Raw genomic sequence first — 24,125 nt, 5'->3', positions numbered from 1 at the left:
TAGCATTTTAGGTGCCAAAATATGGCACCTTGGCATACTGAATATTTTAAGCTGAAGGAATTTGTGGAAAAGGCACCCTTCTCCCTGAAACAGGTGATAAAACCTTCATGTGAGGGGTGCGTGCCCTCCATATCCTGGAGGAATCACGCTATGGCTTATTCTCCGGCTAAGTCTTTTTGGGGAAACATGGTAATCATCATAATGGCTTCTTCCTATCATGGTGGATACAGCGAATCAACCTCATTGGGAAAAGGTTTACACTGAATACGGATTTATTTTTCCCATGAGCCATGCTTTTACCATCATCCTACGTGTTTACTGAATACCTTATTTGCCATCATGGTATTTTAGACCTATGGCATCTGTCTCAATCAGTTCAGGCTGCTATAATAATTACCCTAGCCTGGGTGGCTTATAAACAACAGGTATTTGTTTGCTATAACCAATTACCGTCGACTGGGTCTTTTTTTTTAAGATTTTTTTTNGTGAGCTGCACCCCAGCTGAGCTGGATGCCAACAGGTGTCAGGATGGCTCAGCTGGTGAGAGCACATGCTCTTAACAAGGTTGTCTGTTCAAGATGGTGGCTATGCCCACCTGCAACTAAAAACTGATCTTGGCACCTTGAGCTGAGCTGCCACCCTGGTGGCCCAGTGGATAGAGCACAGGCTGTTCACAAGGCCGCCGGTTTGACTCCCACATGGGATGGTGGCTACACCCACCTGCCACTAATTGAACACAGCACCTTGAGCTGAGAGGCACGACTGGACTTAGAGCTGAGCTTGCTGTGCCCTCCATAACTAAGATTGAAGGACAACAACTTGGCTGTTCCCCTTCCCCAATTCCCCAATAAAATCTTAAAAAAAAATAATAAAGGGTAATGCCTGAAGCCAAACACACAGTGAGGCTCGTACAGGAGGAATCCCATCTCTTTCTGAGATCACTCTGGGCAAACAAGGTGGGAAAGTAGGGGATGGACCACCCAGATTCTTGAGCCCCAATAAACCCTAGATTCTAGAATCTGCTCCTCAACTTAGGCCAACCCAGGAGCCCAGACCCTTTGCCCTGCTGCACCTTGAGGATGATGTGCGCTGTCCAGAATGAAGGCATCTGGGGATATCAGTCCAGCTCACAAAATTACACTTCTCGGGATTGGCCTGGAGGTGGCGCCCCTGCTGTTGGTCTGAAACCACTGGATCAAATAGATGAGGTCTGGCAAATAGATGAGGCTGTCACCCAGTGGAAAAGGATGTCCAGAAGGCTAGGGGGCACCCTTCCATCAACCCCTGGAAGTGAGCAGGGGCATTGCCCAAGTCCAAAAGCGCTACCATGTTTTCCACCTGCTCAAGACTTATCTTGAAATCTGTTTTTAACTCCCATCCTCTCAAATCCAGAGTGATCCGGGTTTTAAATACTACACCCTGATATCTTCGTAACACATTTCAAATCTAGCCTTACCATGAATCCTTCCATGACACAGCTGAAAAATTCTTCGGATCAAAATGCACTCTTGAGTGTGTATAGGGCAAAGGTACATCTGACATCTTTAAGAAAAGGATTGCAAGCAGGGCTAGATTGAGGAGCAGATAATAGTTTCCTCCTCTGTGTCCGTGTCCTGCAGTCTGACAAGGCCCATCCTCAGTCACATTGAGCCCAGGATTCCCTAGGGAAGGGGTCAGGAAGGAGGCAGAGCTGCAGGCAGCCTGAAGCCCCTTGCTGGGTTGGGAGTTCTGTTCATTCGTTTCTGGGCCACGGCTCTGGCCAAAGGATTCTATCTGTGCAAACAGGCTGAGGCATGTCTGCCTTCTATTCCTTGCCTCTGTGATCTGGGTCTAGTTTTCTGAACGTGACAGAAGGTTGAAAGTCAGCAAAGCAAGGCACAGTCCTGGGTAACAACTTCTTTAAGACTACAATAGCCCTGGCTGAGGGCAGAGCCTATGAAATTAGGTCCAGCCAGGCCATGGCTACCCTTGAGTGCGATCCACTGTGTGTGTGTGTGTGTGTGTGTGTGTGTGTGTGTTCATTTGTCCCAGGACAAGGTAAAGCATATTCTTTCCTCCCAGTCTCAATCCATGGATACGCTATCCCAGCCAAGATGTGGGAAGCTTTTCCTCCTTCCACCGCAGCCTCTTATTTATTTTATGCCTTCAGCATCAGCTGGCAAATGAGTCCCATGTTTCATTTACCGCCTCCCATCCCCTTCCCAAAAAAGGTCATTCGTTTTATGATCAAGCTAGCATGCATTCACTTTTGAGTAAAGCAAATACATTTTTAATAAAATTCTGAATCTCCTAAGACGTTGGCTTTATAGCTTCCTGGCTGAGACGGCAGCATTTGTGAGGGTGAGAAGATAATGACATGGCTGAAATTACTTGGGGTAGTTTTTGTTGGTCTGGAAATAAAAATATTCTGTCCCTATAGTGCTCCGTGAAAATGACCTGTTAGGAAAGCTAAATGGGGCTTTGAATAACCTGTACTGGCTTCACTTCCTATCTGCCAGGGCTGTTCAGGGAGCAGTGAGGGCCAAGAAAAGTAACTCAAGTAGGATAGAAACATAGTTCAGAAAAAAGATTATGTGTAACTTTCCCCTGGAAATGAAATTTGTTTTCTACTGCCAGGCCAGCAGGGGCTGCGATTCTTGAATGGGATGCTTGTGGTGGGGAGAACGAGAGGCCGCTCTGTTTGGGTAACTGTCCTGACAAGCTGAGCAAAATGACATCGGGTGTGGCTGAAGGCTGGCAGCTGGCTGCTTCTAGGATGAGAGTTCAGGACTCAGGAATGAAGGAATAAAAATCATCATGAATATTGGAAGGCATAAAGACTTTATTGTCAGGCAAAGCAGTACTAGCCTGAAATGTATATCTCTTTGTTTTAGTTTATTTTAGTCTTACCTTTTGGGTTATTCTTTTATTTCTTGTTTTATCTTTTCATTCTCTTCACCCAGAATGAGGTAGGTAATTGATTTCCTCATCAGGATGCTGGGCGATACATTTTTTCACAGCTTTCAGTGAGTACAGCCAATCTGAAATCATTGTCTGGCAGACACAGCTTTCAGCTGCAATCATTTTTATCATCAGGTAAGTACGCCAGAAGATGTTTTTCAAATTTTATTCATAAGTGTTGTCTTTTACTGGTCAAGTAAATGATAACATTTTTACTTTGTGATTGTGTTATCCAAAAATTTTATTAAAAGGGATTTTTAATGGTAAAAATAAAGCTTGTTGGATAATTTTCAATAGTAGTGAATTGGTTCCTGGAGATTTGATTAAAGCGAAAACTAGGTCAATTTAAGCAGAGTCCAAAGGAGGCAGAAAGGAAGCCCACAGAGAAAAAAAAAAGGAAGTTATAGAACCATAGACACAGTAAAAGAAAAAATTTTTCAAAGTATAAAAATCACACAGAAAAACAAATCAACAGATCACTGCATATTTGCTCTGGAGATTTACATATGTATAAATATATATGTATATGCATATACATATATATATATATGTATGAATGTAAATATTAGAAAAGTGATTAGAAATGTTACCACAGTAATTGCTACTGTAGTATCAATAATAGTATCTGGTAAGAGTAACTTGATTGGGGCCGNGGGGCGGCCACCTGGCCCGGACCACCCCGGCCCGGAGGGCCGTCAACAAAGTGGTGTACGATGACCACGAGAGCGAGGAGGAGGAGGAGGAGGAAGACATGGTCTCCGAGGAGGAGGAGGAGGGCGACGCCGAAGAGATCCAGGATTCTGAGGACGACGAGGAAGATGAAATGGAAGAGGACGACGATGACTCCGATTATCCGGAGGAGATGGAAGACGACGACGACGACGCCAGTTACTGCACGGAAAGCAGCTTCAGGAGCCATAGCACCTATAGCAGCACTCCAGGTACCCACCCAGCCCAGTCGCTGCAGACTCCTTCCCCACCTCCTCTACCCTCCCCCTCTACTCGCTCCCTCTCTGGTCTCCCCCACCCCCACCTCTTCCCCCCACCGAACAGAGGGGAAATGCGACGGCACATCCAGTGGCAAAAAACTAGATTTACCAGAGGATAGAGGCGCATTGTTCAAAATGGAGATTGCATTGTTGCAGTTTGCAGGCCACACACTCGGCTTGCTCTCTTTCTCTCCCCCCAACCCCCTCATTTTCCTCTTCGAAATTTGTGCCAGTGCAGTGTCTCCATCGGGCAGGATTGAAACTTTGGCACACACATATCCATGGCATTCATTTTTTTCTCCCCTTGTTTTGGTTTGGTTTTTTTGGAATGAAAGAAGCCTCTTGTTTTTGCAAACCCCTTTGCATTTCTAGTGTGGTTTCTTCTAGATTTTTATTCTATATCTGTTCCTTAAAAGGGAATGGAGAATTTAGACAGGTCGTGGCGCGCACACACGCACACACACACACACACACACACACACACACACACACACCCCATGCTTTTCACACCCCTAGCACACCGTGTGGTTTTAAAATCGTGTTGAGGAAATGGATCAGTTTGGGTTAGTAGGGGAGCCTTATCTGGTCCTGTGTGTTTGTTTTTATTGAGTGCTAATGGGCTCGTGCAACAGTTGCTAGTAAGTGGCTGATTACAAGCAGAAACCCAAACAAAACCAAAACAAATGTGGCAATTCACCCGATTCAAAGTCATTTTGGGAAAATCCGAAATAAAAGTAAGAAACCGCAGGAACGGGTATCTTAATTAAATTTGATCCCTTTGCTTTGCCTGGGAAATGTAGTTTCGAGTCACCTGTTGCAGGAGATGTACAGTTGATCATACAGACATAGTTGCTGAAGATGAACTTTTGGACCAACTTCTAAGTCACACAGCAGAAGTATAGGGGAATTTATTAGAAAATGAATTTTTCTTCTCATTCCATTTTCAAGGATAAAAATCCTCCCTGGATCTGTAATGAATTTCTCTCCATGGTGACTCCTCCCCTGTTTTCTCACAGAAAGTTTCTCTACGCTGGTGCTGAGATACATTTTTATTTTTTTAAGCCACATGATTGCTGCTTTGTATTAAATACATTGTTGAATCTTACTAACTTATGAAAAAAGCATAACTTGTAGCAATAACCTGCAAGATTTTTTTCCTTTATATTTTTGTCATCCTGGATTGACTCAATTAGAACCCAGTTTTAAGAATATTTACAAAGTAAAGTTTATGAGGAAATAGGATCTTAAGGTGTGTCACTTGTTGTTTTTAAAGAGACTACGGTAGTAGAAGTACAGCTGCTCATGCAGGCAATTTAAGTGTTTCCATTTTCTATAAATGATTAAATATTTATTTGAGGAATATAAGGATTAAGCCAGGTGTAGTTCCATTTAGATTGTCTTAACAGCAAATGAAAAAGGTAATTTCTTTTGCCAGACAGTAAGAATATCTGCCTGTCTGTGGGGTGGGGGTGTTGGCAGGAGAATGAAGGGAATGAATCAAGTGTCAACTTTGTCTTGTCTGTAGAAGGGGCGTGGACACCACTTTTTATTTCTTGCCAAGTTAGTGTATCTTTTATAGTAACAGTTTTTACTTTAAGAAATCACATGTGGTTTTCTCTACCAAGAGGCCAGAATTGAAACCCCTAAAAGCTGAATTACATTATTCAGGTTAGACAGATCTAAGGTATTTTGGCAGGGCAGGTCAGCTAACGTTAACTTCTCTTTGAAGGCCTAGCAAATAGGATTGATAGCCATGTATATGCCAAATTAAATTACAATTTGTGTTTGTTTCCTTTTTTAAAGTATATTTATGTACTTATATAACATTTCTTAATGATATTCAGTCTATTTCATGTATACTTGTCCTATCTTTATATGAAATTAAAGGTTATATATCCTTATATTAATCTTGTATCCCCGCATTTTCCTGGCAGTGTTTTGCACATAGTGGGTGCTCATCAAAGATTAGTTGGATAAATGATTGTTAATAGGTGAGAACTTGTAAGAGATGAAGTTTTGATAATTCTACAGTGGGTACCATAACTCCTAAATATTTTGGATTTGGGAAGCTAAAAATTGGCCCAGTTAGATTTTGGTAGACAGTTTGACCAGTGAATGTTTTCATAGCAGTTAATGTGTTTTGAGCTTATTTCATATTGCTTGCCAGGCATTTTCCTTTCTTTATTGGATGTGATGTTAACTTGTTGGATGTTTTATTTTTTGAAACATTATTTCTCAAGATCCTGGTAAAAGGGATGATACATTTTGTCTTCTAAACTTTTAGAATGTGTCCACTTGCCTACAGTGAGTAACAATGTATGGCAGTTGTTTTGGCAAAGCACAAATTTCATTAGTTTTTTGTCTGTACTTCCAGACAGTAAAGGCTGGGAGGAAGGCTGTCAGTAATGTGTGTGTGTGTATATATATATATATATATATATATGTATGCTTTGGAAGAAAAAACGTTCTAAGGCTGGTTTAAGATATCCCAAGACTGGATAAAGGAATATTTGGTGGACTTGAATCCTGTTGTACTGTCAAGGCTAAAAGAGCATTATATTTTGTTGGTAATTTAGATTAATTTTTGTGGACTAGAATGTTGGCTTAAGTACTAACATTACACAAGTATAAGAAATAACTCATTCATCTATTCATCTATTGAGTACTTTGTAATTAATAACTGTTGATGCAAAGACATTGGTTGATATCATTAGCTTAATTTTCTAAAATCAGATTTAAAAAGGTTTATTCACTGGAGATGAAATGTTTTCCTTTTATGGAGAAAAACAAATAAGTATATAAGGTTCTCACATGACATGTTACTGTAGAGATGACAAATTGTTAGTACAAAATTGAAATCACTTAGTTTTGCTTAATCTAGGCATTTGGCTGCATAAGGCTTTTATTTATTTTTGTTAAAATGTAAAGTTATTTCTGCCTATAGGTTTTATGACATGTACTTTGCCAATATTTTGACAAGGATTGTATAGAAAATCTATTTTGAAGAGGCATTTGGCAAAGTTCTGACAGCACCTTGAAATCAAGTATTTGCTAATTTAAAAAATGTAAATTATAGTTGATAGAATAGTTCTTTTTTTTAAAAATAAATTTTTTTAAAAAAGATTTTTATTGGGGAATTGGGGGATGGGAACAGCGCTGGGGAAATGGGGGAAGGGTAAAAGACAAGTTGCTGTCCTTTAGTTCTTTGGTCTAGCTGTGGAGGATGTTGCTTCACTGCCCAAGTTGGCACCATCATTGCGCTTTTCCCGGGCGAGGCAGATCAGTCGCTGGCTTCTGGATGGCTGCTCATGGCGGCTGCTGGCTACAGACAGCAGCCCATGGCAACTCACTGCAGCAGGGGCTGCAGCCTATGCCGTCGCCAGCGACTCACAGCCGCCCAGCTCCAGGTTGAGCTGTTGTTCAGCATCTTAGCTGTAGAGGGCAGTGTCACTGGCCCTCATATGTGGGATCCGAACTGGGGCCCTCTGGCATCCCAAGCCAGCTCTTAACCAACGCGCCACTCGGCTGGCCCTAAAAAATATTTTTATTGGGGACTATTGGGAACTGTATTTCTCTAGGACAATTAGCTCCAAGCCCAGTTGCTGTTTTCAGTCTAGTTGGGGAGGGGATGGTTGTGGACAAAGCCCACCATTCCATGCGGTAGTCGAACCAGCAACCTTGTTAAGAGCACACGCTCTAACCAACTGAGCCGTCTGGCCACCCACCCACCAGCAGCTCAGCGGCAGCTCAGCTCAAGTCGTTGTCTTTAGTCTAGTTGTGGAGGGCGCAGCTCACTGGCCCATGTGGGACTTGAACCGGCAACCCTGTTGCTCAGGGCACGTGCTCTAACCAACTGAGTCACTTGGCCGCCCTAGAATAGTTCTTGCATTTAACTTGTGTGGGACTTCTGAGAATGTTTAGCTGAAATTTTGAAATTTGTACCTCTGATGTGTTCAGAAAGCAGCAGCTCTGGTGTTGCCCTGGGAGAGTTAGTGATATATGTCCTCTAAAGATTGTGCCTGTGGAGATCAGTGGTATAGATGCCATGAATGAACTGTAGATTTATCTGAAGAGGAATTTGTTACTGGTTTGGCATTTTTTATTCCCATCAGTGTGAACCAAATATCTTTTTAGAATATTTGTAATTCCTGATTACTACAAGTGAGATACAAAGGGCAGTGGAGATTTAAAGGAGGGTGAGGGCTGGCAGGTTAGCTCAGGTGGTTAGAGCGCAGGCTCATAACACCAACGTTGCCAGTTCGATTCCCATATGGGCCAAGGAGCTGTGCCCTCCACAACTAGATTCAAACAACTACTTGACTTGGAGCTGATGGGTCCTGGAAAAATGCCCTGCACAACTATTATAGATTTAAACAATTACTTGATTTGGAGCTGATGGGTCAGGAAAAACGCAGTGTTCCCCAATAAAATTTTTAAAAATAATAAAAAAATAAAGGAGGGCGAAATCATACCCTATTGGGGGAGTTGGTGTATGCTACTGGATGGGCCTCAGGACAGTGTGGATGGACAGGTCAGGGGAGGAAGCAGCATGAACTAAGGCACAGATTTTAAAGTGTGGGCAGTCGTAAATAATCTGGTTTAGCAAGAGCCTGAGTATTTGAATAGGAAATAAACTGTAAAACTCCATTGTTGGGCAGTACCTAGAGAACCGGGCTGTAGCTTTTGTACTTTTCCTCACTCATCTGTGGGGTAAGGATTGGGCTAGATCCTCAGGCATTTTTCACTTCTGGAACACCCAAGGGATGTGTTGGATTCCCATCAGCACCATGCAAGAGCATGAAACAAAACCAAATCACATCACAGAGATACTGTTAAGCCATCAGTACAGCCAGCTCTTTCCTCCCAAATTGGGAGAATTACTGAACGAGATGGTTTCTGGAGCACCTGCCTACCAATTGATTTAAAATCTATTTCATTTGTGGATTTGGGGATCAATCAGGAAATCTGGAAATAAGTGGGATATGATTTCAGTGGGACATTAGGAAGTTGAGCATAGCTTCTGTTCTCCAGGATGGATTGGGAGAGGATGCGATAGCTGGTGGGGACCTGGGTGGGTTTTGTAGCCCTGAATGGAAGATCAATTCAGGAGGTATTTAGAATTCTCTAGGCCTCAACAACAAAAGTGTAGACAGAGGAATGCATCAAATATGCCTCTGTAAGAATGGTAGTGCTTTCAGTAGCAGTAGGAATTGAAGATTATAAGGGAAATTAATGAGATCTGGTTTCAGGTATCAGTACCTAAAGAAGTTAAACGTGAGAATTAAAAGAAAAAATGAGAGTCCCAAAGAGTTATTAAAAAGTTGGGCGACATGATCAGTGAGTAGTAAAGAGGTGTGTCTGAGGTATGCAATAATAAATCGTCTTGGGTATAGTCATGCTCATCTCTTCTGATATAGATTCGGAAGTGGAGCTATGTATTGAAATGTGTGTGTGCAGCAGGATTTGGGATGTTAAAGCCAGCAGTTCTGGACTCTTCTGTTAGGTCCTCCTTTCCTCACTCCTCTAGACCCTGTATCCTCCCTGTGACTGCAGATGGGGGGTGGGGGGGAAGAGAAGATATGATGCAGGGAGTGAGACATTGGTGGTAGTGGTGGGGGACCAGTAATCTGGGTGACACAGACAGGAGCAAATCTTAGCAGATGCTGTCTTTGCACTGGATAGATTGCTCCCTGCCTGCTTCTTAGCTAGGCTCCAATCCCGCTTCCCCAGAGACTTCTTCCCAGGAGAAGCCTTCCCAGAGCACTGTTGCTCACCTCGGTCTCTTTTCTTTGAATGCCTGCTATAGCAGTGATAGCCTCAGCTTCATCATTTAGCACTGGTCCTCATTATTCTGATTTTTTTTTTCATGCTTTCGGTTTTTTAAATGATAAGCCTCCAAAGGCAGAATATTTCTTAAAAAAAAACAAAGCACAAAAAACTTATACTTGCAAAATATACTTTATTTTATTTTTATTTTTATATTTTTTATTGTTAGTTTCAGGTGTACAGAACAATGCAATAGTTATCCTTTTCACCCTTCGCAAAGTAACAACCTCCCTCCCCCCATCTACTGCCCTCCCACCCCCGATATCATGCTTATCTATTACAATTCCATTGACTCCATTTCCACTTTCTACTCCACGTCCCGTGACTATATGTATATATAATTATAGTTGACATAACGTTATTATTCAACATCAGCTTCAGATATACAATGCAGTCAGGCCTCTACACCGACTATGAAGTGGTCTCCCTAACAAGACATGACATAAGTCCATCTGGCCCCCTAAAAAATATTTACAACATTATTGATGCAAAATATACTTTAAAAGATTGAAAGGAAAATCATACAAAAAGAATTAAATGCATAAAAGTGAATATAATTATAATGTTTTAATTGTTTTGTCTACTGGTCTATATCAAATTATATATTTTTAGATATTAAGTTATATTACTCATATTTTTGAGTGCTGAATGCTTTTTAGAAATAGTAACAGTAATAGCTAACATTTATTGGACTTCTAAATTGCTGAAAAATTTTCAAGCAATATTTAATAAAATTTTTTTAAAAATAGCTTTATTGAGATCATTGATATACCAAAAAATTCACACTTTTTAAAGTGTATAACTCAGTGGTTTTTAGTATATTTACCGAGTTGTGCAACCATCACCGCAACCTAATTCCAGGACATTACATTTTCATCAACCCTAAAAGGAAATCTATAGTCCTTGTTTTCTCCCTCCCCCTTTTCATCTCCTGGCAATCATTACTTTCATTCTCTGTTGATTTGTCTCTTCTGAAAATTTTATATAAATGGAAACATAATATTTGTGGCTTATTAACATAATGTTTTCAAGGCCCATGCATGTTATAGCTTGTATCAGTACTGTATTTGAATACTGTTCCATTATATGGATAGACATATTTTCCTTATCCCTTCATGAGTTCATGGACATTGGAATTGTATCCACTTTTTGGCTGTTATGAATAATGCTCCTGGGAACATGCCTATGTAGGTTTTTGTGCAATATGTTTCTGTTTCTCTTGGGTATATCCTAGGAATGGAATACTGGATCATTACAAATACAATTTTAATAGAATCATCTTAACCAGACCTCTTTTGTTTTGTTTTTGTTTTTTTTAGATTTTTTTTAAGTTGGGGAATTGGGGAGGGGAACATTATTGGGGAATTGGGGAAGGGAAACATTGTGTTTTTTTCCAGGACCCATCAGCTCCAGTCAGGTTGTTGTCCTTCTACCTTAGTTGTGGAGGGCACAAGCTCAGCTTTAAGTCCAGTTGCTGCTTTCAATCTAGCGAGGGTAGAGGGGTGGAGGGGATGGGGGTTGTAGTCCACTATCCCATGGGGAAGTCGAACTGCAGCCTTGTTGCACACTGAGCCATCTGGCTGCCAGCAGCTGCTCAGCTCAAGGTGCTGTGTTCAGTCTTAGTTGTGGGAGTGGGATGTGGTGGGAGAGCACAGCCCACCATCCCATATGGGTGTCGAACTGGCAGCCTTATTGCTAAGAGCACGGGCTCTCACCAGCTTATCGGCAGCTCAGCTCAGGCGCAGCTCACTGGCCCATGTGGGAATCCAACCGGTGACTCTTTTGCTCAGAGCTCACGCTCTTAACCAACTGAGCCACTAGGCCGGTCCTTAACCAGACTTACTTTGTTCATTACAATAATTTTAAAACAAAGTTCTCTTAGGATGAAAGAGAGCTGGATTTTAAGTAGTCCGAAATATCTATGATTTTTAGATTGTCTTAGGTCAGCTTGGAAAATTAATTCCAGAAGGATTTGTCAGGGAAGAAGCAGTGTAAGTGGAGGCATGCCGTTGATTTCCACCCTGGCAGTGTGAGGATGTGTGGCAGGCCTCGGAGACACTGGCATATGTAAGCCCACCACAAAATTTTAGGCTATCGTGTATGAGAATCAGGATTCCCGATAAATCTTTTATGAATGTCAAGGATTTAAAGAGGTAGCATGTAGCATAGCAATTTAAAGAGTGAAGTATCTGATACCAAACTTCATGGGTTTGAATCTGGGCTCTGTGATTATGGGCAGTTTGCTCAACTCTTTGTGCCTCACTTTCCTCACTTGTAAAATGGAGATCTCATAATACTTAATTCAAGGTGTTGTGAGAGTTAAATGAGTTCACGCATATGAAATTCCATAGAACAGTGCTTGGCACATGGGAAAGATTAAACAAAAATTAGCTATTATTTGCTCCTGAACTGAAGATGGAGGGATCTTACTTCCAGTGCGGTGAGGTAGTATTTTATTCTATCGAAAGCTGTCAACTGACAAGATGTAAAAATATTTTTAGGACCACATTTAAGTAAAAATGTACATTAAATCAGGACTTTAAGATATATTAAATGTTTAACTTATCCATTTAAAAAATTTAGTTTATCTAACATCTAATTTAGTCCAGAAATATAATATTGTAAATAATACATTTACTTCAGTTATTTATGGTGGTTAGTTAAAAGTAAAGGAAGCACTCTTGATACTTCTAGCTCTTTGGTCATTCCAACTTTTTGGTCGTTCCTTCATGCCATCTTTCTCTGCCTGTTCCTTTAAACCATTTTTCCAGGTTTTTTAACCAGCCATGGCCCTCCCTCCTTCCCCTGAGATCTCATCTATTCTCAAGTGGTTTTTAAAAATTGCAATGAAAAATCATAAAAATAGTGCAGTTAACTCTTTTGGGAAACTAACATGTAATACATAGATGAAAACGGAAAATCCTACCAACTAAAGATAGCCACTAGAAATATTGTTATATGTTTTTAAAATTCCATTTTCTATACATGTTTTTATCTACTATTTAAAAGAAGATAATGGGAACATATTAAACAAACTGATTGTTTTTATTTGCTATATACAGTAAGGTTTTCCCATATAATTATGTCTTTATCAAAGTAGTACATGAACAGTGATAAAATAGTGTTAAAGGCTCATAGTGAACAAAAGCAGTTCCCTACTGTACCTCTTCCCACCTGAGACCTCTCCAGAGGCAATTGCTTTCAATTCTTGTAGCTTTTTTTTTCTTGGTAATTATCACAGTATTTAAAAATAATATGCTTATATTTCATTTATCAATTTTAAGCATTTCTCTCTTTGTTATGGTAGATGAGAATTTAGCCCTATTATAATTACCCTTTGTCCTTTGCTCTCATTATAGTTATTGCATGATTTTTGTATCAATCATGAGGGATTGATTACACTATTATGACTATTAAGTATTACTCACAGTTGAATCAAATAATGTGCTATGGCTATTACTTTTTTTGTAACTTTTTTTTTTTTAAAGATTTTTATTGGGGAATTGGGGGGATGGGAACAGCGTTGGGGAATTGGGGAAGAGGAACAGACAAGTTGCTGTCGTTTTTTGTTCTTCAGTCTAGTTGTGGAGGACGTTGCTTCACTGGCCCAAGTTGGCACCACCATTGTGCTCTTCCTGGGCGAGGCAGATCAGTCACCGGCTTCTGGACAGCCGCTCACAGCAGCTGCTGGCCGCTCACGCTGGCTGCTGGCTACACACGGTAGCCCATGGCAACCCACTGCCACAGGGGCTGCAGCCTACGCCGTCGCCGGCGACTCCCAGCAGCCCAGCTCCAGGTTGAGCTGTTGGTCAGCATCTTAGCTGTGGAGGGCAGTGTCACTGGCCCTCATATGTGGGATCCGAACCGGGGCCCTCTGGCATCCCAAGCCAGTTCTTAACCATCGTGCCACTTGTCCGGCCCTTTTTGTAACTATTTTCCTGGAATTATTGCCTTATTATTTCACTTGCTTAGTGTTCTATGTACTTAGCCCAGTGCACTGTCACTTGCTGTGAAATATCACTTACTATTTTCCAAACTCTCAAATGTAACAATTTCAGTTTTTGCTTGTTGCTCTTCTTTCTGCAACCCTCAGCATGTCTGCTCTCACCTGAACTGGTTACTCTGTAGGTCTGGTGAACCTCACACTGGAACTTCTTTCTGCTGCTCTCCCATGTTGATTCTGTTTCTTTGGTCCTACATCTTTCTTGGTTTACTTTTTTCAGTACAATTTCTAGCTGCTTCCTAAGAATGGGTCCATAAGAATTAATACTCCCCCTGCCCCCACCTGTTTTTTTTTCCATTATATGAAAATGCCCTTTTTAACCCTAATACTTGATAGTTTAGCTGGGTATAGGATCCTAAATAAAAAATCAGTACTTGCAAGATTTGTTTTATTGTGTTCCAGCAGCTAGTGTTGCTGTTGAGAAGTCTAGGGCCATTTTGATGATTTCCATCATGTCTAATCTGTTTTTTTCCTTTGAAGCTTTTAGGCTGTTTTCACTGTCTTGAAGCTCTGCTAAAGTTTTACAGCGATATATTCCTTGATGTGACTTTTCTTCATTCATTGTGTTGGGTACTTGGTGTGGGCCCTTTGAATCTGGAGACTCATGTGCTTTAGTTCTAGGAAAATGATTTCTATTATTTGCTAATTTTCCCCCAAGTTTGCTCGGTTGTCTTCTTGAACTCCTAGTTAGATATTGGATCTTCTAGACTGATCTTAAGTTTCTTATCTCTTTTTTTATTCTTTTTATGTTTGTCCTTTTGGTCTGTTTTCTGGGAGATTTCTTTTTCATTCTCTTCCAAGCCTTTTATTAAATCAGTTGTTATTTCAGATATTAGATATTTAATTACAAAAATTGTTTTCTGTATTCTTTTTTTATGGGCTCCTGTTGATTTATACAATATCTTTTTTTTTTTTTAAAGATTTTTATTGGGGAATTGGGGGGTGGGAACAGCGCTGGGGAATTGGGGGAAGGGGATCAGACAAGTTGCTGTCCTTTTGTTCTTCAGTCTAGTTGTGGAGGACGTTGCTTCACTGGCCCATGTTGGCACCATCATTGAGCTCTTCCCGGGCGAGGCAGATCATTCGCCGGCTTCTGGATGGCCGCTCACTGTGGCTGGATGGCCGCTCACTGCGGCTGCTGGCCGCTCACGCTGGCTGCTGGCTACACACGGTAGCCCATGGCAACCCACTGCAGCAGGGGCTGCAGCCTATGCCGTCGCCGGCAACTCACAGCTGCCCAGCTCCAGGTTGAGCTGTTGTTCAGCATCTTAGCTGTAGAGGGCAGTGTCACTGGCCCTCATATGTGGGATCCAAACCGGGGCCCTCTGGCATCCCAAGCCAGCTCTTAACCAACGCTCCACTTGGCTGGCCCCTATACAATATCTTCTTATATTTCTCATTGATAATTTAAAAGTTATTTGAGGCACAACTTACATATACAATAAAATTCACCCTTTTTAGTGTACAGTTTTGACTCTGAGTTTTGGCATATACATACAGTGATGTAATGACTACCACCATGAAATATAGGAGAGTTACATCACTTCCCCAAAATGTCCTTATGTCCCTTTAGTCAACCCTTTTCCCTACCCCCTCCCTAACCCCAAGCCACCACTGATCTATTTTCTGTCCCTATACTTTTGCTTTTTTGTGAGTATCTTATAAATGGGATTATACCATATGTAGCCTTTTGAGCCTGGCTTCTTTTACCTATCATAATACATTTGCGATTTCTCTTAAGATATTGCTTGTATCAATAGTTCATTCCTTTTTATTACTGAGTAGGTAGTCTGTTATATGGATGTACCACACTTGGTTTATTCATTCACCAGTTCAAGAACATTTGAGTTGTTTTCAGGTTTTGGAGATTATGAATAAAGTTGCTATAAACCTTGACTTACAGGTTTTTGTGTAAACATAAGCTTTCATTGCTCTTGGAATGAAGTATCTAGGAGTGGAATACCTGGGAGTGGAATCCTGGGGTTGTTTGCTAAGTGTGTTTTAATTTTCTAAGAAACACTGTTTTCCAAAATGGTTTTACCATTTTGCATTCCCACCAGCAATGGATGAGGGGTCCAGCGATTCTGATAGGTGTATAGGTGTATCGTGGTATGTCTCATTATGGTTGTGATTGCATTTTACTAGTGATCAGAGATGCTGATCTGTTCGTGAAGCAAATCTTTGGTGAAGCATCTTTTGAAATATTTTACCCCATCTTTATTTGTTATTGAATTTGTTTTCTTGTTATTGAATTTAGAAAGTTCAGCTAACATAATAATTATTTATGATACACAATTTCCTAAAGTTCTTTTCTCTGTTCCTATTTCAGAGCATCCTTTTCTTGGATGCAACATCCTCTTCTATTTCTCTGGGGATATTTATTACAGTTTTTTGTTTGTTTTTCAAGTTTGCTTCTGTTTCTTTTGTTTCCTCAGATTCTGTTCTTCTGTTTTCTCTCTTTCAAACTGGAGGCTTTTTTTCAAATGCCTCATGATCCTTAGCTGTTTATGTTTGGAAGTGAGGCATTGGATTGCACTTTGTGGGTGACCATGGTTTGTCAATGGGCGGGTTTCATGGAAAGTAATTGGGCAGTGAGCCAACCTTTTTTTTTTTGGTGGAACCCCAAATATCAGTACAGTAAAACCTTGGTTTGTGAGCATAATTCGTTCTGGAAACATGTTTGTAATCCAAAGCACTTGTATATCAAAGAGAATATCTCCTTAAGAAATAATGGAAACTCAGATGGTTTGTTCCACAACCCAAAAATATTCATATAATAATGATTACAATACTGTAATTTAATACAAAATAATAAAGAAAATACAAAATATAAAGAAAAACAAATTAACCTGCACTTACCTTTGAAAGCCTTCATGGCTGGTGTGAGGGAGACAAGAGAGAGGAGAGTTATTGTGTAGGACGCCTTTCACTATCACTAACAGAATCTTCGCTATCTATGGGCTCAATGGAATCTTTTTCTTTTCGTGCAACTTTCACAAGGATCCTATCCAATGACGCTTGCTTTTGCCTCCTTTTGAGGATTTCGCAGAAATGTGACATCGCATTGTCGTTAAACGATTCATCGCTCGCACTGCTACAGCCTTATTCGGGTGGTGCTTTTCTACAAAATTTTGCACTGTTTCCCACATTTTACACTTCTCCCTAATCTCATTTGAAGTGAGGGATTCCTCTGCCTTTTTCTCCTCCTGCTTTGCAGACGAGATCTCCTCCATAACCTCTTGCTGTTGCTTGCGATGCAGAGCCATCAGTTCGTTTGTGGTCAGCTCCTGGCCATGTTTCTCCACCAGCTCAGTTGTGATCATGTGACTTTCGGCGTCACGTACTACATCGCTCGTTTATCATGTTAAAATGTATTAGAAATGTTTGCTTGTCTTTTGGAACACTTGCAGAACAAGTTACTCGCAATCCAAGGTTTTACTGTATTTGTTTTGTTTTTGTGTATTTTTTATTTTTTCTCTTTCTTTTATTTTTCTCCTTTGAGTCTATTTGGTTTCTTAAGGAAGATTTCCTAAATTTCTTACCTGAGGCTGGGAGTAGGGGTCTGTGAGGGGGTATATATGCCCAGCGTCCTGGGGAGCTGGATGAGGAAGGGTGACTAGAACTCACACATTAAAGTATGCACACTTCACTAAAATTCCTTGTTAGGAACCCTGAGCCACCTTCTATTTATTTTTTAAAAATTGAGTTGTAATTGACATGTAATATTGTATTTGTTTCAGGTATACAACATGATTCAGTAGTTGTATGCATAAGTCTAGTTAACATCTGTTATCGTACATAGTTACAAGAACTTTTTTTTTCTTGTGATAAGAACGTTTAAAATTTACTTTCTTAGCAACTTTCAAATATTCAGTATGGTATTATTAACTGTAGTCACCATGCTGTACATTACATCCCCATGACTTAGTTATTTTATAACTGGAATTTTGTACCTTTTGACCCTTCACCCATTTCTTCCACCCACATCCCTGCCTCTGGCAAATCTGTTCTCTGTATCTATGAGCTTGGTTTTGTTTTAATTTTTGTTATTTTTTTATTTTTATTTTCTTAAAGTTTGCAGTAGAGGATAGTTTTATTAGAGCAGAAAGTTACAGCTCTCGAAATGAGAGGGAGTCCCGACTGGGATGCCCTGAGCTTGGTTTTGTTTTAGATTTCACATATAAGTGAGATCATATGTACACTAAGACCTTGGATTGCGAGTAACTTGGTTTGTGAGTGTTCTGCAAGATGAGCAAACATTTCTAATACATTTTAACTTGATAAACGAGCGATGTCTTACAATACGAGTAGTTTGTTTCCAGAACAAATTATGCTCGCAAACCAAGTACATTTTAACATGGTAAATGAGCAATGTCTTGCAATCCGAGTAGTTTATTTCCGGAACAAATTATGCTTGCAAACCAAGGTAGTACTGTATTTGTCTTTTTTGTCTGACTTACTTCACTTAGCATAATGCCTTCGAGGTCCATCTTATTGTCACAAGTGACAGGCTTTTTTTTTTAATGGCTGAATCGTGTGTGTGTGTGTGTGTGTGTGTGTGTGTGTGTGTGTGTGAATCTACTACATCTTCTTTACCCAGTCATCTGTTGATGGACACTGAGGTTGTTTCCATGTCTAGGGTATCGTAAATAATGCTGCATTGAACGTCGGGGTATAGATATCTCTTCGAGATAGTGATTTATTTTCCTTTGGATATATACCCAGAAGTGGAATTGCTGGGTCATATGGTGGTTCTATTTTTAATTTTTGGAGGAACCTCCCTACTGTTTTCCATAGTGGCTGCACCAGTTTACATTTCCTCCAATAGGCCAAAAGGGTTCCCTTTTCTCCACGTCCTCACCAACACTTGTTATGTCTTGTGTTTTTGATAATAGCCATTCTAACACGTGTGAAGTGATATCTCATTGTAGTTCTTTTCTCTTTGTTCTAGTATGTTTTTACCTTTTGTATTTCTTTGCTGTCATCTTACCAAGTGTTGAGAGGAAAAGGATATTTGTAATTCATGTTACAAATTTGTCTTATATAAACACATCTCATTTAAATATTTCTTTACAATGTGATTAAAACATTAAAAAAATACTTGTAAAGTGTGCAAGGTACTGTTAAAAGCTTCAGAGAGATGCAGAGATGGATAAAATGGTCTCTGCTCTTAGGATCTTTATTCTTTAGAAGAGGAAATAATAACAGTGCATAAATAACTATAATATTGGGCAGACAACGTTAAATGCTATAAGAAAAAGAAAATTACCGTATTTGCCGGCGTATAAGACGATTTTTTGGCCCTGAAAAATATGCCTCCAAGTGGGGGGTCGTCTTATACGCCAGGTACACTTCAGATAGACTGCCCATAGTGCTTGCCCCGTGCCATAGTGGCTTCCCGATGCCCGCCCACTTCATTCCACATACCGTTCAGGCATCAGCAGCGCTGCTGGGTGTATGCTCGGCTGTTATGCGATTTTGCTGTTATGCGATTTTACCACACTCGCAAAATCGCACACAGCCGACCATATAACAAACTCTGTATTTTGAGTGGAAATATTAGGGGGTCGTCTTATACGCCCAGTCATCTTATACGCCGGCAAATACGGTAGGGAGAGAGGTCACATTCTATTGGGAGATCAGAAACGGTGTCAAGAATAAGGTTGAATTTTAGATATGCTTTGAAGATTGAGTAGGATTTCTTTCGGAGAATGTTGAACAGGAAAAATTGCAAAATGTAACATGACAGAAAGATGCATGTTTAGGTACTATATACTGTGGTTTGAGTGACAAGGAGATAAGACTGTAGAGAAGTGGAGATTATATTTTGGTGTAATTTGAATGAATGCCAGTCTGAGGAATTTGTTCTGGTAGACAGTGGGGAGTCATTGAATGTTTTTAAACTAGAATATGTCATGATAAAGCTGAGCTTTTCTTTTTTTCTTTTTTAAAAATTTTATTGGAGAACAGTGTTGTGGAGGCTTTTTTTCCCAAGACCCATCAGCTCCAAGTCAAGTAGTTGTTTCAATCTGGTTGTGGAGGGTGCAGCCCAGTGGTCCATGCGGGGATCGAACCTGCAACCTTGGTGTTATGAGCCTGCACTCTAACCAGCTGAGCCAACCAGTTGCCCCAATGCTGAACTTTTTTATTTTTTTAAAGATTTTTTTGGGAAATTGGGGGAGGGGAACAGACAAGTTGCTGTCCTTTTGTTCTTTAGTCTAGTGTGGAAGACGTCGCTTTCCTGGCCCATGTTGGTATTATCATTGCGCTCTTCCCGGGTGAGGCAGTCACTCGCCGGCCATTGGAGGGCCGCACGGCAGCTCACGAAAGCTCACACCAACTGCCGGCCAGCCCCACTGCAGCCTACACCGTCGTCAGCGACTCAGGGCAGCCCAGCTCCAGGTTGAGCTGTTGTTCACCATCTTAGCTGTAGAGCGCAGCGTCACTGGCCCTCATGTGGGATTCGAACCAGGGCCCTGCTGCTCAGAGCTGGCGTCCCAAGCCAACTTTTAACCAACGTGCCACTTGGCTGGCCCAAAGCTGAGCTTTTTGAACAATAATCTGGTCTTGGTGGATAGGATTTATTGGTGTAAGAGGGGGCTGATATAGTATGACTTTTAATAGCTACATAAGATTCCATTCTAAGGCTTTACCAAATAGTTTAAGCTATGCTCTGTTTGAAATGATTACTTTTAGTGACCATCCTTTCAGATAAATCTTGGTTCACATCCCTGATTTTTTTTAAGGCTTTTATTATGTATTATTAGTACATTATAAATGTTATATACCACATGCATTATGTAATATATAGTATACACATTATAATACATATGATATATCATTGTATTACAAATATAAATATACTTCCACTAGCATTGTATGAAAATGCCCATTTCTCCAGCACTGTTTTTTTATAAACCATCTTCGCATTCAGTGGGTTAAAGGGTTTCTTGTTTGAATTTGCATTTCTTTGATTACTAATATTAATAAAATTTAACACTTCCATGGCCTCTGATACCCAAATCTCTGTTTGTAGTCATGATTTCTTCTTCTTCTTCTTCTTTTTTTTTTTTTTTTTTTAGCTGAGCCATCCTGCCACCTGTTGGCAGCTCAGCTCGGGTTGGGAATCAAACTGGCAGCCCTGTTGCTCAGAGCTCACACTCTTGAGCGAGCTCTTAACCAACTGAGCCACTCGGCCGGCCCTAGTCATGATTTGTTTACTGTATTTTAACTTACCAATGGATGAATACTTCTTGAACCCTTCCATCTAACCATGAACTTAGATGTCTTATAGGCACATCAAGTTCAGCATGTTGCAAATAGAATTCGTGCTGTAGTGACCACTCCCAACCTCCCATTTTTTTGCTCACTGAAATGTCCAAGTCAGAAGAGGAGAAGTAACAAACCCCTCTGTAGGCTTCACTCCCCCAAGTGCAGGCTTGTCACCAGGTCCTGTTCAGCTTACACCTTATATCTCTCTTAAATATCTTTGAACTCGTCCATTTGTGCTAATGGTTCCCTAAATCAGGCCCTCTGCATCCCTCACTTGGCTTCTTGAAGGAACCAGCCTGCCTGCCTGGCCTCCTTTTGTTCATTCATCTCCTCTTACATCCATCCTCCTTGTACCACTGCTCTGCCATAAGACAGTTCTGACCATGTCAGGCCCTTTCTTAAAAATCTTCAGTGGAAAAATGATCGTGTGCTTTAGTGTATGTGGATAGTCTGTGAATTGGCTATGGCTTCCCTTCAGCCTCATCCTTTGTTGCTTCATTGATTTGTTCATTTATTTAAAAAATACCTATTGAGTACCTGCTATATTTCAGGCACTCTCTGGGATGTAGCCACAAATAAATCAGATATGGCCCTTGCCCTGAAGGAGCAGGGAAGGTGGCCAGGGTATCAGTGAGAGAAGTGTTTTGAAAGGGGACAAGTAAATATGAAGTGGTCTGGGGGGTATCAGAGAAGGCTCCCTGAAGAGGTGACAGTTAAGCTCAAAATTAAAGCAGTCAGGTGAAGGGCGGGGAAGGAGAATTCTAGGCCCTAGGATCACCACTTGCACTGGACTGGAGGGAAAACTAGGAGGGATTTTAAGTAGGGAGTGATGTAATCAGATTTGTGGGTCTTTTTAAAAAAATTATTTATTTATTTTACTTTTTATTGGAGACCAGCCATGGTCATTGGTTACACATTGCTTTCATGCTACAATGGCATAGTTGACTCTTTTAGGGAAGGTGCAGCTCACAGTAGCCCATGCGGGGGATCGAACCGGCAACCTTGGGGTTATCAGCACCATGCTCTAACCAACTGAACTAACCGGCCATCCCAGATTTGTGTTTTTTAAAAAAGCCTCTCTGGCTATAGAATAGAGGATGAATTGGAGTGGGATAAGAATTGATGTAGGGAATTAGACCATTGAAGTAGACCAGGTAACAGATCTTGTATTAGGTAGGTTAGTATCAGTGGGAATGGAGAGAATAAGTAAAAAGATAATTTAGGACTTAGAGTGACACATCTTAGTGATTGGTTAGGTAGGGTATGATGGAAGGGATCAAGGATGAATCAGCTTCTAAATTTCCTTCATTCCTCTTCTTAGTCATAACTTCTCTTCACCTTGAATTTGATTGTCAAGTAATACTGAATCCTTTGTAGTTCCCCTCACACACTTTATTCACTGCTGTGATGATTAACTGCTAGTCACCCATCTACCACCTTCTGCAGCTTATTTCTCTGGTCACCATTGCCTTTGCCCAGGTGGTGCTGATAAGTCCCTTTACCTCTCCCCTACCCCTCAGGACCTTGTACATTTGTATGTTGTTTAGTTTCCAAATATTTGGGGGTTTTCTAAGTATCTTCCTGTTACTGATTTCTAATTTTATTTCATTATGTTCAGAGAACATACTTTGCATGACTTTAATTTTATAAAATAATTTAGAGGGTGTGCCCCCAAATATTGTCTGTATAGGTGAAGGTTCCAAGTGTCCTTGGAAAGAAGGTGTATACTCTGCTGTTGGGTGGCGTGTTCCATAGGTGTCCATTAGGTCATGTTGTTTGCAGTGATAAGGTCTGTATCCTTGCTGATTTTCCATCTGCTTGTTCTGTTGAAGTCAACAAGTATTGTTACAGATTTGCCTATTTCTCTTTGGAGTTCTGTCAGCCTTCATGTATTTTGAGGCTCTGTTATTAAGTGTATAAACACGTAGGAAGGATTATTTGATCTCTTTATCATTTTATCTTTGTTAAGACATTGTACTGAGATGGACTGTTCATTACCTGGCAGTCCCCTTCACTAGAACCTCTTTAGGGCAGGGAGGGTCTCATTGATCTTCTTAGTGCCTGGCTGTCTCTAGACTGCAGTAGGCAGCACAGGTAATGGTTGAACTGAGTGTACTAGTCAAAGAAAGTCTCGGGATTATTTTCACCCTTCGTTCTGCGCTGTCCAGTGTGGCAGCCGTTGGCCACATGTGGCTATTTAAAATTTAAATAAGTAAGGTTCAAACTTCAGTTCTTCCGTGGCACTAATTACATTTCAAGTGCCCAGGAGCCACATGTGGCTGGTGGCTCCTGTGTTGCATCGCACAGATGTAGAACACTTGGGTCATTTCATATCACCACAGGAAGTTCTCTTGGACTGACTGTGCAGTTGTAGTCAGTCTGCTTCTGACTGAGAATTTACCTAGCAGTTCTTTTCCTCTAGTCTTTTATGTGCTTGGAATCCTGCACAGCCTGGGTGGCCCCAGCAGCTTGGCTATGGTCATCCTTTGTTGAGACTGTCGTAGATTTGAGATCCTCTTCAAGAGGACTTTTATTTATTGGTGGTAGGGGGAAGAGGCAGGCAATTAACACTTAGTTTTAGAAAATCTGCCACAGTCCTGGTAAAATTAACCTAGGAGTCATAGATATAGGACAGAAAGGAAAAAAGGATTAAAATTCAGAGACTTTTGGTTGAGAAATTTAATTTGATAACTTAGAGAGTTCCTATGTTGTAAAAGTTTAAAAGTTGGTCTGTGAGCCAAGTTGTGACATACTGATGTGTCCCAGTGTGTCTGGGTTCTCCTATCTTAAACCTTTTTTTTCAGGAGTCTCTGGCTAGATAATTTAGCTAATAGTTTTCAGGGAAAATACATCACTTTTTTGAGTGGAATTCTTTTGTTACCATATTTCCCCATGTAAAAGATGCTCCCATGTATAAGATGCACCTTAATTTTGGGGCCCGAAATTTGAAAAAAAATGTATTACATAAAGTTACTGAACTCAAGTTTTATTCATCATAAAATTCATACAACTCTTCATCACTGTCAAAACTCCCAACCATTAGCTTGTCCTCATCTGTGTCTAATGACGAATCACTGTCTTCATATATTGCCATT

The 24,125-nt window shown here is 40.6% G+C and overlaps 1 protein-coding gene across 1 annotated transcript in view; it reads left to right on the top strand.

Moving 5' to 3' along the window:
- The first annotated feature begins 3,605 nt into the window (after nucleotides 1-3,605).
- BPTF (bromodomain PHD finger transcription factor) overlaps nucleotides 3,606-24,125 on the top strand; it is a 167,386-nt gene continuing 146,866 nt past the window's right edge. Inside the window, exon 1 of the mRNA XM_019637646.1 lies at nucleotides 3,606-3,881. Coding sequence (XP_019493191.1) covers nucleotides 3,692-3,881 — 190 coding nt within the window. The 5' untranslated portion in view covers nucleotides 3,606-3,691. The remainder of the gene's footprint in view (nucleotides 3,882-24,125) is intronic.

This window comes from Hipposideros armiger, unplaced genomic scaffold (genome assembly GCF_001890085.2).
Source record: "Hipposideros armiger isolate ML-2016 unplaced genomic scaffold, ASM189008v1 scaffold_34, whole genome shotgun sequence".
In the NCBI taxonomy this organism is placed as follows: Eukaryota; Metazoa; Chordata; class Mammalia; order Chiroptera; family Hipposideridae; genus Hipposideros; species Hipposideros armiger.
The sequence above is the reverse complement of the archived record's forward strand: the minus strand, read 5'-3'. Positions and strand labels throughout refer to the sequence as shown.